The sequence below is a fragment of the Pseudophryne corroboree genome, chromosome 5 (assembly GCF_028390025.1).
Source record: "Pseudophryne corroboree isolate aPseCor3 chromosome 5, aPseCor3.hap2, whole genome shotgun sequence".
NCBI classification, from domain to species: Eukaryota; Metazoa; Chordata; class Amphibia; order Anura; family Myobatrachidae; genus Pseudophryne; species Pseudophryne corroboree.
The window spans coordinates 76,466,596-76,482,592 of NC_086448.1; the positions used below are offsets into that span (position 1 = coordinate 76,466,596).

Genomic DNA, 15,997 nt, shown 5'->3' on the forward strand with positions numbered 1-15,997 from the left:
AAGTTATGTTCTTCAAAATTGTGCTCTTGTGATTACTAAAGAATTCAGGGGCAGATGTATTAACCTGGAGAAGGCATAAGGAAGTGATAAACCAGTGATATGTGCAAGGTGATAAAGGCACCAGCCAATCAGATCCTAACTGCTAATTTACATATTGGAGCTGATTGGCTGGTGCCTTTATCACCTTGCACATATCACTGGTTTATCACTTCATTATGCCTTCTCTAGGTTAATACATCTGCCCCTCAATGAGTAGAACTAGCCATTTTATATACTAGTATAGCCTTTGTATATACTAATACCCTAATACTATAGGAACTAGCAAATTTATTTGATTGATTTTCACAGATAGTAATTTGTAACCAAAAGTCAGTTGTATACAAAGATGAAAGGGTATGCTGTTAGCAGAACATGATATATTGTTTCTCCATTTTACGGCTTTGACTTCAGAAGACATGTTCACCTACTACAATTAAGGAAAATGTTTCTCCACAATTGAGTCTCTTGATGGCCACGTTATAGTAGCTTTCACATTCCCTGGATTTGCCCAGCATGTCAGATAAACTGGTCCCTCTACAAAGTCTCATAAAGCAGGACTTGTGCCCACAGACCACAGCCTAGTCCTGGTTAGCTCCAGATTACTCCTCATGTAGCTGATCTCAACAGTAAGTCTCCATGTCGACACTCATGTTGAAGGCTTTATTTCCATTGAGGAAAATAACTCATGGTTTGAAAGAACTTGCTTAGTCTTGTAAAGTTTTAGGCGTATGTATCCCCAGAATTAAGTGCAGTAATTTCAGAGTCTTCTCCGTATTTCCCATTTAATTGTTCACTGTTGGAATCATGAGGGTAGAGATAAATGGGGACCTCCGTTATGGATGTTGCAGTGTAGGAGGTAGAGCGCATAGAACAGTGTTCTCTTCTTCTTTGTCCCCACTGAGTTTTATATTGCATCCACTGCCTCTTTAGTGCCCCTTGTACCTGGGATTAAAGAAGAAAAGAAGAATATGTTTTAATTAATTTTCAGTGTAAGCAGTATCATCAAGCCTGAAAATATATTTCCATAACTTGGAGAGGAGCAAAAGATGTCTTAAAATGCCAGATTCAGAAGGTACTCACTGCATCACAGGTAAATCTTTTTGGAGCACACAAAAGTGTAATTAGAGCCATAACACATTGTTTGCCTTACGGTCCTGTAGCTTGGAGGCCCCAACTAAGGATATCTAAGAACCTTGTCAGTATGGCTATAGTCTGATTTACTGGCCGCTAATAACAAAATAATGTATGATTACATAGTATACCTGTGTAATGGCACCTACAGTACTTAAAGATAAAATTAATGTGCATACAGTATACCGTAGTTCAGGTTAGGTATGGACATCGATGTTCGATGCTTTAACAACATCAATATTTTTAATACGATTGTTGTCTTTTCATCATTCGATGGTGGTTTTCCATTGGCATCGTCCATCAAGAGGTGTGGAAGCGATGGCCATCTGATGTTAAATAAAACTGTATCCAGCTGTTTAACATTGAGAATCGCCACGGGTTGCTATTGTGCATGTGCAAACATGGTTTTTTGCTCATGCAGGAACCATCAAAAATGTTTTGATGCAATGGTTAGTTAGTTGAATGTTCCAACGCTTTCTTAAACTTAACGGAGGAATTCAATTTTGTTAGCGCTGGCAGCCAGCAGGTGGATCCCAATGGAGCTATTGAATTGTAGCTCCATATGGGTGAGATCAGCTGCCGTGCCACGCCAGTATTTCATCTCGCACCCCTGAGTGCTGAAATGGGACTTTGTGCATAGTGCCCATTAGTTTGGTCAGGTTTAGCCGTTTTACGCATGAAAAACCAACAACTGAATTGCGCCCCGCAATCTCCCGTCACTTTAGATGGGAGATCAGGCAGGCAAAACAATTGAATTGTGCCCAACATGTCTTAAACTGAGCTGATCATTTTCCCACCCACCCAGATAACCTCACCACCCCTAATTCAAACAGACATAAATATAGATTAGTTGCGTGATCGATGATATATGAGCTGGTGTGGAGGTCTTTAAATGTATGCTTTGTCAACTGTGATCCCAAAATTAGCAATAATGTTATCTTTACATTGCATGGTAGGAGACCTGTGGATGCTGTGATATGCTTTTGCCAAGTTTAATACTTGCAGCAGTAAGAGTAGATAAACGCAACACACTTACGGTACAGCTGGATTTGCAGATTTTTGTTTGCAACCCTACTGGGCTGTGTACAAAAATCAAAGAATCTGGGGTGAGATCGTTACACAATGGGGCGGGATCTGCTGTTATTGCTAGTGTTTCTATGCGGTTCCAAAAGCATACTTGTCTACCCTCCCAGAATGGCCAGGAGGCTCACGAAAATTGTGTGGTGCTCCCGGCCCCCCAGAGAGGAGGGCAAGACCCCCTCTCTCCCTGTCAGCCACCCCGCATGCCCCCTCGGCTGCGCACAGCAGAGCACAAGTGTGTGGCCTGAGGAAAACCCAATGACGCGGTTCTCGCTGAATCAGGTAATCGTACCTCCGCACCCTGCTCCACAGTTCCTGTTTTTTGGGCACTGTATAGTGGGTGTGGGCGGAGCCATGATGTAATCATGGTGCCACCTCCATGGACAGCCCACCTTCTCACCGGCCACGCCCTCTATGCACCTGCCACGCAGCAGCAAGTAGGCAAGTATGTGCAAAAGCAACTTGCCACCCACCTTATATGGCACGGGGAGTTAATTAAATCAATCCCAGAATATTTATACTATTTGTTCTTCATTAAGTGACTTTTTTTTACATATCGTGCTATTAACAGATATCATGACTACCTCCAACCAGTAAGCAAAAGCTATGACTGCTACATATGATGTGCCTCATGCCTCAATGAGGTCACTTGAGCCTAGTGAATTGATAGGCTGAATATTAGTTCAGTCCACAAAATGACTGCTGTCACTCTGTGCCAGCTGGTAGCAGATTTTAAGAATACATTTTCGTACTATAGAAAATGCTCAAGGTTTCATTTTGCCTTTACTATCAGAAGCCTAACCACTTATATTCCCAGTGTTCTCACTCATATACAAGAAGGATTTATCACACCAAGGAGGCCTTTGTCAAAGCTGTAATTAATGCAGGGATCTGACCTTCTGCTTTGACAGATAAGCTGTCTTGCAAATTATATTACAAATATCCTAGTGTGTGAGTAGAGACACAGTATTTTAATATCCAAGGCACAGAAATAATGATTTGGCTGGAATATTACTTGGTCCATTGTCTATAGACTTTAAGATCTCAAACTTATAAAAGCTTAGCACTACTTAGTGAGGGTATTACAGCACGTCCGTCACCTATCCTTTTACACTTAGCAACCGCATACAAACCAAATCTCCAATCTGTCCCGATTTGAGCAGGACAGTCCCAGTTGCTTCCTAACTCCCTAAGTGTGAGACCATACCCCCTAATTCGGTGCGCCCAAATGCTCTCTATCCTTCATCAGAAGAAGGTCGGAAGGTATGTACAAACTGGACTGTAGTGCACTTAGGGGGTAATTCCAAGTTGATCGCAGCAGGAAATTTTTTAGCAGTTGGGCAAAACCATGTGCACTGCAGGGGGGACAGATATAACATGTGCAGAGAGAGAGAGAGATTTGGGTGTGGTGTGTTCAATCTGCAATCTAATTTGCAGTGTAAAAATAAAGCAGCCAGTATTTACCCTGCACAGAAATAAAATAACCCACCCAAATCTAACTCTCTCTACACATGTTATATCTGCCCCCCCTGCACTGCACATGGTTTTGGCCAACTGCTAAAAAATTTCCTGCTGCGATCAACTTGGAATTACCCCCTTAAGGCCTTAGAATTTGTACTATTCTTGCAATTATGGCAGCATAATTTGCACCAGGTTGCATTGCGGGACATATGTCATATCTGCTCAGTCATATTATTGGAGGGCATTATGTTACATAATATGAACTTGGGTAACTTGGGTATTGTAATGTGCAGAATATGAGGCGAAGACACTGTATGTCATAATGTGAATTGGGGGTACTGTGTGGCATAATGCGTATTGGCAGCCACACAATGTGGCATAACGTGAAATAGGGCACTACTATGGAGCACATAACATTCAATAATGCACTACTGTAGCTCAGAAAATGAACTACAGTAGGGCACTATTATCTCAGTTGTTAAAATAAACAAATGCTGCAGAGAGGTGTCTCTCCAGAAGCATTGTGACAGGGGCCCCTTCAAAATGTTGCTATGGGGCCCACACATTTCTGGCTACACCACTGACTTTAGGTAGAAAATATTTTTAGGGACGGATTTTGCCCTTCCCAGTTGTACCTTGCAGTGGATCACATACCTAAGTGTACTTTGCCCAATGACAAAGCAAACATGTGCAGTAGCTGTGCAGATGGTGCCGGGGCTGCTGAAGGGCCCCTAGCGGGCATGTATAGTGAGGTAGCGGCTCTGGGCACTTTGGAAAGGCAGGTGGATGGGCTTTCCTTAAGTTTGACCTTTCATCTGCTTGCACCTGCTATAGGGTTATCCACCCCTGATTACAGCGATGCAAGCCCCCTCTAAGAGTTAGGGCCCATCTCTTATATGCTGCGCTGCACCTGGATGGCAGGTGATGATACTGACGCCTGGCACTCTCCCTAAGGTGTTACTCTGTTTGCATCAGCGTGGTAGCATTTTCTGGCAGGAAAACATGCAAGGATGCACACTGCAAAGGCTTTGAAAAGGATGCCAGTTGCTCAGGATGGAGCTTCCAGTGAACCAGTTAATGTTTGACCTCCCTCTAACTCTCTCTGCTCCATCAGGTTCATGCAATCAGTCACACCTCCCCTGTAATGCAGCACACATACTCTGCCACGTGTCCCCTGTAATGCAGCACCCCCTCCTTGTAATGCAGCACACATACTCTGCCACGTGTCCCCTATAATGCAGCACCCCCTCCTTGTAATGCAGCACACAAACTCTGCCACGTGTCTCCTGTAATGCAGCACCCCCTCCTTGTAATGCAGCACACATACTCTGCCACGTGCCCCCTGTAATGCAGCACTCACCTCCCTGTAATGCAGCACACATACTCTGCCATGTGTCCCCTGTAATGCAGCACTCACCTCCCTGTAATGCAGCACACATACTCTGCCACGTGCCCCCTGTAATGCAGCACCCCCTCCTTGTAATGCAGCACACAAACTCTGCCACGTGCCCCCTGTAATGCAGCACTCACCTCCCTGTAATGCAGCACACGTACTCTGTTACGTGTCCCCTGTAATACAGCAGCCACCTCCCTGTAATTCAGCACACATACTCTGTTACGTGTCCCCTGTAATACAGCAGCCACCTCCCTGTAATGCAGCACACGTACTCTGTTACGTGTCCCCTGTAATACAGCACCCACCTCCCTGTAATTCAGCACACATACTCTGTTACGTGTCCCCTGTAATACAGCACCCACCTCCCTGTAATTCAGCACACATACTCTGCCACGTGTCCCCTGTGATGCAGCACCCACCTCCCTGTAATTCAGCACACATACTCTGCCACGTGTCCCCTGTGATGCAGCACCCACATCACTGTAATTCAGCACACATACTCTATCACGTGTCTCCTGTAATACAGCACCCACATCACTGTAATTCAGCACACATACTCTGTCACGTGTCTCCTGTAATACAGCACCCACATCACTGTAATTCAGCACACATACTCTGCCACGTGTCCCCTGTGATGCAGCACCCACATCACTGTAATTCAGCACACATACTCCGCCACGTGTCCCCTGTGATGCAGCACCCACATCACTGTAATTCAGCACACATACTCTGCCACGTGTCTCCTGTGATGCAGCACCCACATCACTGTAATTCAGCACACATACTCTGCCACGTGTCTCCTGTGATGCAGCACCCACATCACTGTAATTCAGCACACATACTCTGTCACGTGTCTCCTGTAATGCAGCACCCACATCACTGTAATTCAGCACACATACTCTGTCACGTGTCTCCTGTAATACAGCACCCACATCACTGTAATTCAGCACACATACTCTGTCACGTGTCTCCTGTAATACAGCACCCACATCACTGTAATTCAGCACACATACTCTGCCACATGTCCCCTGTGATGCAGCACCCACATCACTGTAATTCAGCACACATACTCTGTCACGTGTCTACTGTAATACAGCACCCACATCACTGTAATTCAGCACACATTCTCTGCCACGTGTCTCCTGTGATGCAGCACCCACATCACTGTAATTCAGCACACATACTCTGCCACGTGTCTCCTGTGATGCAGCACCCACATCACTGTAATTCAGCACACATACTCTGTCACGTGTCTCCTGTAATACAGCACTCACCTCCAGCGGTGCAAGTGTGCGGGTACAGCGTACCCTTAAGAATTTAGTCGTGGGTACGCCGTACCCACCGCCGCAGGGCCACCGCTCCGTCCCTCCCTCCGCCGCTGATGCGAGGGGAGGAGAGCGCAGCCTGCGCCTCTCCTGCCCCCCAGTGTATTCGCTAAATTCAGCGCCAGACCGCGAGCTTTGATTGGCTCACGGATCGGTGCTGAATTGAACGAAGACACCCGCACCTGCGGGAGACTGAGGGGCAGGAGAGGCACAGTCTGCACTTTCCTCCCCTCACACACAGGACAGCAGCAGCGGTGAGCAGCAGGGGAAGGGGGGGCATGTATATCTGGCACTGGGGGCATATCTGGCACAGGGGGGGCATGTGTATCTGGCACTGGGGGCATATCTGGCACTGGGGGGGCATGTGTGTCTGGCACTGGGGGCATATCTGGCACTGGGGTATGTCTGGCACTGGGGGCATATCTGACAGTGAGGGCATATCTGGCACTGGGGGGACATGTGTATCTGGCACTGGGTGCATTTCTGTATCTGGCACTGGGGGCATATCTGGTACTGTGGGCATATCTGGCACTGCGAGGAGATGTGTATCTGGCACTGGGGGGACATGTGTATCTGGCACTGGGGGCATATCTAGCACTGGGGGGGCATGTGCATCTGGCATTGTGGCCATATCTGGCACTACGGGGACATGTGTATCTGGCACTGAGGGCATATCTGGCACTGGGGGCATATCTGGTACTGTTAGCATATCTGGCACTGTGGGGACATGTGTATCTGGCACTGGGGGCATATCTGGCACTGGGGGCATATCTGGTACTGTTAGCATATCTGGCACTGTGGGGACATGTGTATCTGGCACTGGGGGCATATCTGGCACTGGGGGGACATGTGTATCTGGCACTGGGGGCATATCTGGCACTGCAGGGATATGTGTATCAGGCACTGAGGGCATATCTGGCACTGGGGACATATCTGGTACTGTGGGCATATCCGGCACTGTGGGGAGATGTGTATCTGGCACTGGGGGGACATGTGTATCTGGCACTGGGGGCATATCTAGCACTGGGGGGACATGTGTATCTGGCACTGAGGGCATTTCTGTATCTGGCACTGGGGGTATATCTGGCACTGGGGGCATATCTGGCACTGTGGGGGCATTTCTGTATCTGCCACTGTGAGGCAATGTGTATCTGGCACTCTAGGGGCATTTGTGTATCTGGCACTGTGGGGCAATGTGTATCTGGCACTGTGAGGCAATGTATATCTGGCACTGTGGGGGCATTTGTGTATCTGGCACTGTGAGGCAATGTATATCTGGAACTCTGGGGGCATTTGAGTATCTGGCACAGTGAGGAAATGTGTATCAGCATGACAGCATGAAAAATGTCAAATTGCATGTACTTTTCTTGCGATTGCCCACTCCCATGTGTCACCCATCGCAATCGCAGATCACACGTGCTGCACGTGGGATTTATCTCAATTGCATGGAAATAGGTTTAATAACATTAGATTGCCTGAGATAAATCACATGTAAAAATACACTCAAGTATAAAATTGCAATCGCAGGTCTCCCGGGAGCTCCCGGCCAGATTGCAGGAAAATTGCATGCAAGTCATTGCTGAGATACATCTCCCTAGTGCATGGGGCACTTTACACTGCGCTTTGTAATGTATACTGGGGTGGCTAGTAGCTTAACCTTTACATTCATCATTAAGGAGCCCTGATCTGGTGGAATTTGTTTGATATACACTGACATAAGACATATGTCATGACTCACCCGCTCTCCAGAACTACCACCACTGTTACCATGGCAACAATCTGTGAATACTGCAAGTTTCCTAACAAATGTAAGTTCTTAACCTTTCATTTTTTAATAGTTTCCAGACAGACCAACGCCTACACCTGTCTTCCTCCTGTATAGACATCAAGAATTCTCCTAAGCTGTATCCATGAATACACTACTTTTCCAGTCATGCTACCTTTCAATATTTTTAGAGTTCCATGAATGCAAAGTTTCCTATATGAATCAAGTAGTTCTTTTCTTAGTTGAGCTAAAAAAAAATGATACGTCATACTTGTCTACCTGACCCTCTCCATGAGGGAGAAAATGCTCTGTTCCTGGACTTTCCTGGTAATGTATGATTGCCATCACCTGTGGTGAAACACCTTTCTTATCAATTAACTAGCTCACCACAGGTGATGGCAATCATACATTACCAGGAAAGTCCAGGAACAGAGCATTTTCTCCCTCATGGAGAGGGTCAGGTAGGCAAGTATGTGATACGTAGAATATGATGGGCTGCTACAGGTTACAGTATATTTGTGCATATTATACCATGTTCTTAAATAAACCCAGCAGGTTGATAAACTAATACCCCTTTCACACCGCACAAATAACCCGGTATCGACCAGGCATATTGACCCGGCATATTTCCGGGTCGACACGGGTCAATCTGGGAATAAAGCAGTGTTATTCCCGGGCTGAATACCAGGTCAGTGACAGCATAAACAGGTACACGGGTCAATGCGACCCCGGACCCGTTCACTACAGTAGGGAGAGGCGGCGCGGAGATGAGCTCATCTCATACTTGAATACCTGACCCTCTCCATGAGGGAGAAAATGCTCTGTTCCTGGACTTTCCTGGTAATGTATGATTGTCATCACCTGTGGTGAGCTAGTTAATTGATCAGAAAGGTGTTTCACCACAGGTGATGGCAATCATACATTACCAGGAAAGTCCAGGAACAGAGCATTTTCTCCCTCATGGAGAAGGTCAGGTAGGCAAGCATGGCTCATCTCCCAGCGCCGCCAATGCTGCCGGCTCCGCCCCCCCCATCCCCCCCATTATGGCAAGGTTAGCCTCCTGTTAGGGTCCAACGTCATATCCCACCTGGGAAGGACCCGTTTCCAATTCCCGGATGGGATCCGGCATTGGCGATGTGAAAGGGGTATTAAAGCCAGGGGCCTCTGGTTAGAATAAAAATGCTATGTATCCGCACTATGCAGTAGGATCAATATTGTAGTACTGCTGCTACAACAATAAACAATAATCTGTAATACCAGAAATAAACTGTCACGCCAGTTGCAAGAAAGACTGATACATGAATATCATGCCCTTCACATACATAGGGGTCTATTTGTGAAGCAGTGAAAAGAGTGGAGAAGTGAGCCTATGAAGAAGTCGCCCATGGCAACCAATCAGCTGCTCCGTACAATTGTATAGTATGCAAATTATAAATGTTACTTCAATGCTGATTGGTTGCCATGGGCTACTTCTCCACTGGCTGACTTCTCCACTCTTTCCACTGCTTCATGAATAGACCCCTTAATTTTAATTACAGACAGTTATTGTTCAAAATTAGCCCACATTCCAGACTGCGCTGGACTGCGTATAATTTATAGGGATACGTTCAGCATGCGGTTGAGATGCCGGCAGTCGAAATCCCAGTACAGAATCCCGACACGCGGCCAACATACCGTCGTCGTAACTCTGACATGAGTCAAAATGCCGACGCTGGAATCCCAATTGTAAGTATGCCGGAGATTCTTAAGTTTTAGCCGTGGGTCGTGTGGGAAGGTTAGGTTTAGCCACCACCAGGGAGAGTTAGGGTCAGGCTGTGGGGAAGGGATGGTTAGGGTTAGGTTGCGGGGAGGGGGTGTTGGGTTTAGGCACCACCAGGGAGGTTTAGGGTTAGGCTGTGTGGAGGGAGGGTTAGGGTTAGGGGGGTTGGTGGGGAGGTATGTACACTTACCTTACCCCTGTCAGAATCCTCTTCATCGAGATGCCGCTCAGGAGCGGTTCTAGGCACGGGCAAGAAGAGCGGGCGCCTGGGACGCGGCTGCAATCACCCCGCAGGTGCCCGCCGCCCACCCACATCCCGCTCCCCGGCTGCAGCAGGCGCCATAGGCTGTGTCATAATTGACCTCTAGTGTCTGTGCAGCGCTGTTATGGGAGAGAAGTCATAACGTCTCTCCCATAGAGAGGAGCCGGTGGCGGCCAGAGAAGGAGGGCAGCGCAGCAGCAGTCGGGAAGCAGGGGCTGGTTAAGTATTGTGTTTTGTTTTTTTGTGTTTGTAAACGGCACTACTGGGGGCACAACTACAGGGGGCATAATTACTGGGGGCATAACTACTGGAGTACAACTACGGGGGGCACAACTACTGTGGGCAAATCTACTAGGGGCACAACTACAGGGGGCATAATTACTGGGGGCACAACTACTGGAGTACAACTACTGGGGGCACAACTACTGTGGGCAAATCTACTAGGGGCACAGTTACAGGGGACACAACTACTGTGGGCAAATCTACTAGGGGCACAGTTACAGGGGGCACAACTACTGGGACACAACTACTGTGGGCAAATCTACTAGGGGCACAGTTACAGGGGGCATAACTACTGGGACACAACTACTGTGGGCAAATCTACTAGTGGAACAGTTACAGGGGGCACAACTACTGGGACACAACTACTGTGGGCAAATCTACTAGGGGCACAGTTACAGGGGACACAACTACTGTGGGCAAATCTACTAGGGGCACAGTTACAGGGGGCACAACTACTGGGACACAACTACTGTGGGCAAATCTACTAGGGGCACAGTTACAGGGGGCATAACTACTGGGACACAACTACTGTGGGCAAATCTACTAGGGGAACAGTTACAGGGGGCACAACTACTGGGATACAACTACTGTGGGCAAATCTACTAGGGGCACAGTTACAGGGGGCATAACTACTGGGACACAACTACTGTGGGCAAATCTACTAGGGGAACAGTTACAGGGGGCACAACTACTGGGACACAACTACTGTGGGCAAATCTACTAGGGGCACAGTTACAGGGGGCACAACTACTGGGGGCAAATCTACTAGGGGCACAACTACTGGGGCATAACCACTGGGGGCTCAACTACTGTGGGCAAATCTACTGGGGGCACAGTTACAGGGGGCATAACTACTGGGACACAACTACTGTGGGCAAATCTACTAGGGGAACAGTTACAGGGGGCACAACTACTGGGGGCAAATCTACTAGGGGCACAGTTACAGGGGGCACAACTACTGGGGGCAAATCTACTAGGGGCACAGTTACAGGGGGCACAACTACTGGGACACAACTACTGTGGGCAAATCTACTAGGGGCACAGTTACAGGGGGCACAACTACTGGGGGCAAATCTACTAGGGGCACAACTACTGGGGCATAACCACTGGGGGCTCAACTACTGTGGGCAAATCTACTGGGGGCACAGTTACAGGGGGCATAACTACTGGGACACAACTACTGTGGGCAAATCTACTAGGGGAACAGTTACAGGGGGCACAACTACTGGGACACAACTACTGTGGGCAAATCTACTAGGGGCACAGTTACAGGGGGCACAACTACTGGGGGCAAATCTACTAGGGGCACAGTTACAGGGGGCACAACTACTGGGACACAACTACTGTGGGCAAATCTACTAGGGGCACAGTTACAGGGGGCATAACTACTGGGACACAACTACTGTGGGCAAATCTACTAGGGGAACAGTTACAGGGGGCACAACTACTGGGATACAACTACTGTGGGCAAATCTACTAGGGGCACAGTTACAGGGGGCACAACTACTGGGGGCAAATCTACTAGGGGCACAACTACTGGGGCATAACCACTGGGGGCTCAACTACTGTGGGCAAATCTACTGGGGGCACAGTTACAGGGGGCACAACTACAGGGGCCATAACTGTGGCCACGTTCCTTCACTATGAAGCCATGCCCCTATTTTTGGACGCACGCACCAACTCTGTTTTACTGTCAGGTGGGGGGGGGGGGGGGGAGGAGACTTTCGCCCTGGGTGCCACAAGATCTAGAACTGGTCCTGATGCCGCTGTTGGTCATATGACCACTGGCAAAAAGTATCACATACCATTTATACACTCACCTCAGCCAAGGTACTGTAAATGACAATGATGTATCTTGTGTGCCTTCAATTCCCGGCAGTTATATAATATGAGATATATTGTAACAGTTCAATATTTTATCACTCTAAATGCAGTTATCAACACAGAATTACATGACCTCTATCTCCGCATCCGTGTGTGTGTAGGCTTACCGTACTATCCCTCTAACCCAGGACACTCATGAACTACACAGGTTCAATGGCGGATAAAAAAAACCTGTTGAAATGCAGGCTTGAATTAAGTCAGCCATAGAACCTGTGTGATTCATGAGTGGCCTAGTTTAAAGGGATCGTTTGGTAAGCCTTTATGTATGTGCGTACAGTATGTACTGTGTGTGTGTGTATATATATATATATTATATATATATATATATATTCTGCTTCTGGACTTTTTCTTAATTTATGCATGCCGACACCTGTTTTGAACAGGTTAATGGATAAGAAATGTGATTCAGCACAGGTGATGGCAATCATACATTAAGAGGGAAGTCCAGGAGCAGAGCATTCTGTCTCACCTGGTGAGGGTCATGTTGGGAGGTATGATATATATATATATATATATATATATATATATATACTTTAATATATATATATATATATATATATATATATATAGAGAGAGAGAGAGAGAGGGCACATATATACTATATATATATACATATATATATATGTATATATATATATATATGTATATATATATATATATATATATATATATACACTGCTCAAAAAAATAAAGGGAACACTAAATAAATAACACATCCTAGATCTGAATGAATGAAATATTCTTATTAAATACTTTGTTCTTTACATAGTTGAATGTGCTGACAACAAAATCACACAAAAATTATCAATGGAAATCAAATTTATTAACCCATGGAGGTCTGGATTTGGAGTAACACACAAAATTAAAGTGGAAAAACACACCACAGGCTGATCCAACTTTGATGTAATGTCCTTAAGAGAAGTCAAAGTGAGGCTAAGTAGTGTGTGTGGCCTCCACGTGCCTGTATGACCTCCCTGCAACGCCTGGGCATGCTCCTGATGCTCCTGATGAGGTGGTCTCCTGAGGGATCTCCTCCCAGACCTGGACTAAAGCATCCGCCAACTCTTGGACAGTCTTTGGTGCAACGTGGCGTTGGTGGATGGAGCGAGACATGATGTCCCAGATGTGCTCAATTGGATTCAGGTCTGGGGAACGGACGGGCCAGTCCATAGCATCAATGCCTTTGTCTTGCAGGAACTGCTGACACACTCCAGCCACATGAGGTCTAGCATTGTCTTGCATTAGGAAGAACCCAGGGCCAACCGCACCAGCATATGGTCTCACAAGGGGTCTGAGGATCTCATCTCGGTACCTAATGGCAGTCAGGCTACCTCTGGCGAGTACATGGAGGGCTGTGCGGCCCCCCAAAGAAATGCCACCCCACCACCATTACTGACCCACTGCCAAACCGGTCATGCTGGAGGATGTTGCAGGCAGCAGAACGTTCTCCTTGGCGTCTCCAGACTCTGTCATGTCTGTCACAAGTGCTCAGTGAGAACCTGCTTTCATCTGTGAAGAGCACAGGGCGCCAGTGGCGAATTTGCCAAGCTTGGTGTTCTCTGGCAAATGCCAAACGTCCTGCACGGTGTTGGGCTGTAAGCACAACCCCCACCTGTGGACGTCGGGCCCTCATACCACCCTCATGGAGTCTGTTTCTGATCGTTTGAGTAGACACATGCACATTTGTGGCTTGCTGGAGGTCATTTTGCAGGGCTCTGGCAGTGCTCCTCCTGTTCCTCCTTGCACAAAGGCGGAGGTAGCGGTCCTGCTGCTGGGTTGTTGCCCTCCTACGGCCTCCTCCACGTCTCCTGATGTACTGGCCTGTCTCCTGGTAGCGCCTCCATGCTCTGGACACTACGCTGACAGACACAGGAAACCTTCTTGCCACAGCTCGCATTGATGTGCCATCCTGGATGAGCTGCACTACCTGAGCCACTTGTGTGGGTTGTAGACTCCGTCTCATGCTACCACTAGAGTGAAAGCACCGCCAGCTTTCAAAAGTGACCAAAACATCAGCCAGAAAGCATAGGAGCTGAGAAGTGGTCTGTGGTCACCACCTGCAGAACAACTCCTTTATTGGGGGTGTCTTGCTAATTGCCTATAATTTCCACCTGTTGTCTATTCCATTTGCACAACAGCATGTGAAATTGATTGTCAATCAGTGTTGCTTCCTAAGTGGACAGTTTGATTTCACAGAAGTGTGATTGACTTGGAGTTACATTGTGTTGTTTAAGTGTTCCTATATATATATATATATATATATATATATATATATACACATACAAAGGCACACATCTCATATGTGCATTTTGATCTATCTATATACAAGACAAGCAGCAGGGGTGAGTGATCTGGGGAATAACCCATCACTTCTGGCTTGGGGAGGTGGCAGAGACTGAGTAGTCAGGGTTGTAATCAGCCAAGGCTGGTTGGCGATTACTAACGGCAGCTGCCACCCACCCAGTGCTGGATTTAAAAGGGTAGGGGGGGGCGCACAGGGACATGGTACCCCAGGCCCCCCTCTCTCTGGGGTCCACCAGCCGAAGCACATGTCATGCTCCCCAGTTGGCTTTTATTCTTTTTTTTTTCACATACGGCTCTAACAGGCCCCGCACTGCTGGAGAAGATTATGTGCTGCATCATTACTGCACCTGGTGACCTGCCCTCCGTTACTTGGATCACTGAGCAGCCACCACAGGGAGTGGGTCTGTGTGGGAGGAGGAGACCCAGATAGACCCAGCATACTGGTGGTCCTGACTGCAGCTGTCCAACAGAAAAGAGGGGAGACAGGAGGGGGGCTGGAGGCATCTTCGAAAGGTAAGCGGAGAGCCAAAGGCACTGCAGTTTCCCTGGGCTTAAGTGTGTCGTGTGGTTGGGGCGGGGTTGGCATGGACAGAACTAGAAAGTGATTCTATCCCCTTAGGGTAAGCTTAGGAGGGGAAGGGCAAGAGGATTGAGGACAGGCATTCCTGTTTTAAGTGCACCGGGCCCCCCAAGGAATAATCCAGCCCCCACCAGTGACTGCGGCCAGGGGAGAGAAGGGTAGGCCTGAGCCCCCCTGAGCTCGGGCTACAGGAAAACTGTCTTCTTGCAGGTGGCCAGTTCTTTTATGGTCGCCCTTCTGTACCCCTGCTGGGAGGCCGAAACTGGGGGGAGGAGGTAACAGAGGGACCAGCCAGGTAAGCAGGGGCCGGTGGCTGCTGGAAGATTAGCTTCTATCAGATGCGACTGTCACAGGAAAAGCCCAGCTTGGTGTCATTACATCTGATACCACCACGACGACTTTTATTTTTGTATATTAAGTACTGGCAGCTTTCTGCACAGTTCCCATGTGTGCAGATATCTGCATCATCCTATTAAAGCTGCATGCACACATTGGATAATCAGGACATTTCCGAAAATAAACAGTTATCTTTCCAGCATCAATTCCTAAAATGTAAACAAGGGGCCCCGGCAATTGTGAAGCCATGAAATACTGAATATTGATACAAAACAATCACTGTCGATGAGACGGAGGTTGCAGGGATCACAACTCACAAGGGGACCATAATGAGTTTCGATCATTGATGACAATGTAATTAACACAAATGAGTCACCAAGTCAATATGTAAAT

The 15,997-nt window shown here is 47.5% G+C and overlaps 1 protein-coding gene across 2 annotated transcripts in view; it reads right to left on the minus strand.

The window, feature by feature from the left end:
* Positions 1 to 309: 309 nt before the first annotated feature.
* CALCR (calcitonin receptor) overlaps positions 310 to 15,997 on the minus strand; it is a 507,584-nt gene continuing 491,896 nt past the window's right edge. For both annotated transcript variants that reach the window (XM_063924784.1, XM_063924785.1), the window contains one exon: positions 310 to 981. In XM_063924784.1, the coding sequence (XP_063780854.1) occupies positions 760 to 981 (222 nt within the window). In that variant the 3' untranslated portion in view covers positions 310 to 759. The remainder of the gene's footprint in view (positions 982 to 15,997) is intronic.